The sequence below is a fragment of the Branchiostoma floridae genome, chromosome 19 (genome assembly GCF_000003815.2).
Source record: "Branchiostoma floridae strain S238N-H82 chromosome 19, Bfl_VNyyK, whole genome shotgun sequence".
Taxonomy (NCBI): Eukaryota; Metazoa; Chordata; class Leptocardii; order Amphioxiformes; family Branchiostomatidae; genus Branchiostoma; species Branchiostoma floridae.
In genome coordinates, this window is record NC_049997.1 from 9,088,079 (window position 1) to 9,091,806 (window position 3,728).

Sequence of the window (3,728 nt, forward strand, 5' to 3'; positions counted from 1 at the left end):
ATGATACTCAGGCTACACGATACTGAATCTGTCAAGAACGTTATACATTGTAGTCACACCATTACGTTTTTGTCATGACGTTACATGTACAATTTTGTGAAGGGCGACTCCCTTGATGTCGGAATATTTTACGCGGCTATACTTATCCATGTGAAAGAACAAGAAAAAATATATATATATGTATATCTGGCACGCGTGCCATGCTCTGCTTGTTGTATTTTTCCCCCCTTGAAAACCGGCCAAAGTAGATGCGGTTGTGTAATCTCCAAGGTGGGATCTTTCGTCTTCCACTGTCTTCAAAAAAGGAGTCGAACCCAATAACCCAGGATCTAGAGTTAGCTTTACTAGTTTTAGACTAGAGTAGACACTTGTGACATTGTATTTTACACTGTTTAAATCTTTTTATGTTACCTGCAATTAGCCCACGGGCAAGAATTTGCTATAAAACTTGTTTTTTTATTAAAACAGTAACATAAGCTGGGGAAGGAATTAGCCGACAGAGGAGGATAATTGGCCACCGCGATGCCACGGAGGAATCTGCTTGGAGATTAGCGCTTCTGGATGTGATTCATATTTCCCACCAAGCGTCGTTACGTCACTGCTTCATTAACATAATTTATCCGTTTAAATGTTTCAACCCACATAAGTCGCTTTATAGCCATATTAATAGATTATTTTACCCCTTTACTCTACATTTTGCATTTTTATGATATTAGATTACGATCATACTACACTTTTAATTAAAATTGATGATAAATGAGTGTCGTTTTCTGTGTAAACCACTAACCTTGTTAAATGACTGATATGCGTTACAAACAATCGGCCATGAAATGATATCTTCTTCTTCTTCTAAGAAGCTGTATTTGCTCGCAAATGTCGGCCTATTATTAAGGAGTGAAATATATTGTTATTCGTAATATTTTTTGGAAACCCCACGCCAATCCTGTGGGGTTATTAACTAAGCAAAATAATTACACTGAATACAGTTGACTGCCGCGCTTCATTAACATAATTTATGTGTATGTCTTATTTTACTGCGAATGTAAGTCAATTTGTATCCATATTCGCAGTATATTTCACCCTGCTATTGTACATTTTACATCTATGATACTAAACACCAGATTTGATTATGTATTTTATCATAATGTTCAATTTGATAAAATAATGGTTATCGATTTCTGTAGAAACCACTATCCATATTATACAGGTATTATGAAAGTTCGCTAGCGAACCTGTTCAGTCATTCTGTATTTGCTTGCAAAAAATGTTACCTTTCTATAATACATAGAAGGGAACATATTGTTTTTGCTCAATTTTTGGGTGACCCCACGACAACCTTGTGGGGTTTATGAATAAACAAAAATAACTGAATTGTGTTAGAAAGAAAGACTTTAAAAATTTGACACTAGAATCCATCAATACCTATGAGCTAGAAACCGACTGATGTAGGTATTATGAAGATATAGCATTATCAGTATATCATCTAACGTTATTAAGTAACGTTACCAACACACACATCAAGGACCATATACAAAGTAAGACTCTAAGAGGGGGTGTGGCAGGGAGCTATAGAGAGGGGTGGTTGCAGCTGAATTCCTAAGATGAGATATTGGGGGGAAATGCTAGCTGGAATCCAATTCACACTGCACCCTAAATAGCTCAACATTTAGCAACTTTATCACTGCAAAGATTCATTAATTTGTCCAATAATTCTTAGGTCAAAGGTCGTTATCAGACAAATCCTATTCCTCAGTTGACCAATCACAGCCCAGTATTTCCCCTCATGTGACTCACCTCCAAACAGGAAGTGAAGTTGGGAGGCGAGTCTTCAGGAAAAAAGGTAAAGATTTCCGCTTATTTTGCTGCAAATATGCAACGTTTTAACCATCATATGGATCAACTGGAGCCCTTTTAACCTTAATATACTACTGAGACTGGTCAAGAACGTTATTTTTGTGTTTAGTTGGTGTTTTTGTGAGTATACGATTGGTTTGAGAACGTACGCGCAGCTAGCGCTAGCTTGATAAATAAATTTTATCGTATTTGTTATCTAGCTCAGAGTCAGATCAACTTCGAATCTATGAAGGAAGATCGCGATATTTTTCATCCATATCCAGATATTTGTGTTGATAATGACAGAATTTCCTGCATTTCAGAGACACCTTCACGTCTCAATTCAGTGCAAAAAGTGTGAACTAAACGAAGTGAAGCCATACATGTTTTTCTCACCCCCCCTCCCCATGCGTATTTGACAGGATGTCCATAATTTCTCTAGACTTGTCATAATTTTGCAACCCTATGTGATATATAACGTTATTGAATGACTCAAGTTTTAAAGGTTCAAAGTATGAAGTTTGGAGTCAATAGGGAGTCTTAGATGAATGCCAAGCATTTTTGAACTTCTTCTATTGAAAGTAATAAATAGACGATTCTATTGAAAGTAATAAATAGAAGAAAAGAGAAAGGAAAGGAAAACTTGGCAAAAAATATCAATACAGAGCATGATTCAGTGCTATTCAAACAGTTACTAGTAGTTGAAGTCAAAAGAGACGAGGTGTGTGTGATTGTGTGTGGTGTTTTTTTTTGGGGGGGGGGATATTTCGTTTTAAGCTAGGGTGCATTCACATGAGCTTTCATATCAAGTTGTATGCACAATACACACCTCATACACATCTCAAGCATTCTGTGCCAGTTTTAGGTACATGTACTGTGCGTATGCTAATCTTCCAGGGGTTATACAGTTTAACATAAACTTTGACAAAGTGGGACCGCGTGGCGCAATTGTCAGCACGTTTGACTCAGGTCCAGAAGGTCCTGAGTTCAAACCCCGACGTGTCACCGATCTTGTGCCCTTGGGAAAGGCACTTTACACGACTTTCCTATATAGGCTACAAAAATCTTCAGCAAATTGAAGTTGGTAGCCTCAAAAACGGAAGAAAGCAATTGTGCGTATGAGTGACTACATATGAAAGAATACTGTCAACATGGACCTCATACAAACTTGTACACGCTCATCTGATTGCAACTTACTACATGTTTGATTCAATTTTTTTATTACTGATGGCATACATTTTTGTTTGATTACTACAGATTAGCACAGCAGTATCCTTCAGCATGTGGCGAGCACAAGTAGGCAGCAATGTGGTGATGGACAATGGGGATGATGATGACTGGGAGACAGACCCTGACTTTGTGGTTAGTGGATATTAACTGCTGTGGTTAATTGATGTTAACCGCTATGGATAGTTAATGTTACTCAAATGTAGTTAGTCAATATTTCAGAAGACAACTTGTCAGATACTTATGACAAATGTGATTCATTGGACAAATACAAAGAGTACATGTATTTGTTTAACTTAAAGATTTAATGGCATACATGAAATTACTATCATTTTTTTCTTTCTGTTGATTCTTCATCAGTTGTACTCTTGTATGTTTAGATATGCATATTATGCAATCAGTTTATGCCAGGGGGCATTTATAAGTTGGATATACAGAAACAGATCGAAGATACACTTTATTATTTATTGATACATGTGTGAGGAAATCATCATCATCACGGGCGGCTTGCCCGGACCAGGAAGATCAGAAATGTCATTGGTCTTTGGAGGAAATGATGCACGGCTAACTTGTAAAAAAAAATAACTCGGTAGATATCATAATATTCTCCATATTGAAATGCTCATCAAGTGTTACCCTAGCCTGGGTACCATCCGTATTCTACCAGG

The 3,728-nt window shown here is 37.1% G+C and overlaps 1 protein-coding gene across 8 annotated transcripts in view; it reads left to right on the forward strand.

Moving 5' to 3' along the window:
* Positions 1-1,733: 1,733 nt before the first annotated feature.
* Positions 1,734-3,728, forward strand: part of LOC118406421 (src substrate cortactin-like) — a 21,718-nt gene continuing 19,723 nt past the window's right edge. For 5 of the 8 annotated variants that reach the window (XR_004830037.1, XM_035806465.1, XM_035806467.1 and 2 more), the window contains exons 1-2: positions 1,735-1,840; positions 3,096-3,195. Coding sequence is in view for 7 of the 8 variants with exons in the window: in XM_035806465.1 (XP_035662358.1) it covers positions 3,115-3,195 (81 nt within the window). In the remaining variant the exon portion in view is untranslated. Of the gene's footprint in view, positions 1,841-3,090; positions 3,196-3,728 lie in introns of all 8 variants that reach the window. The other 3 variants (XM_035806463.1, XM_035806466.1, XM_035806464.1) reach the window with 3 other exon arrangements.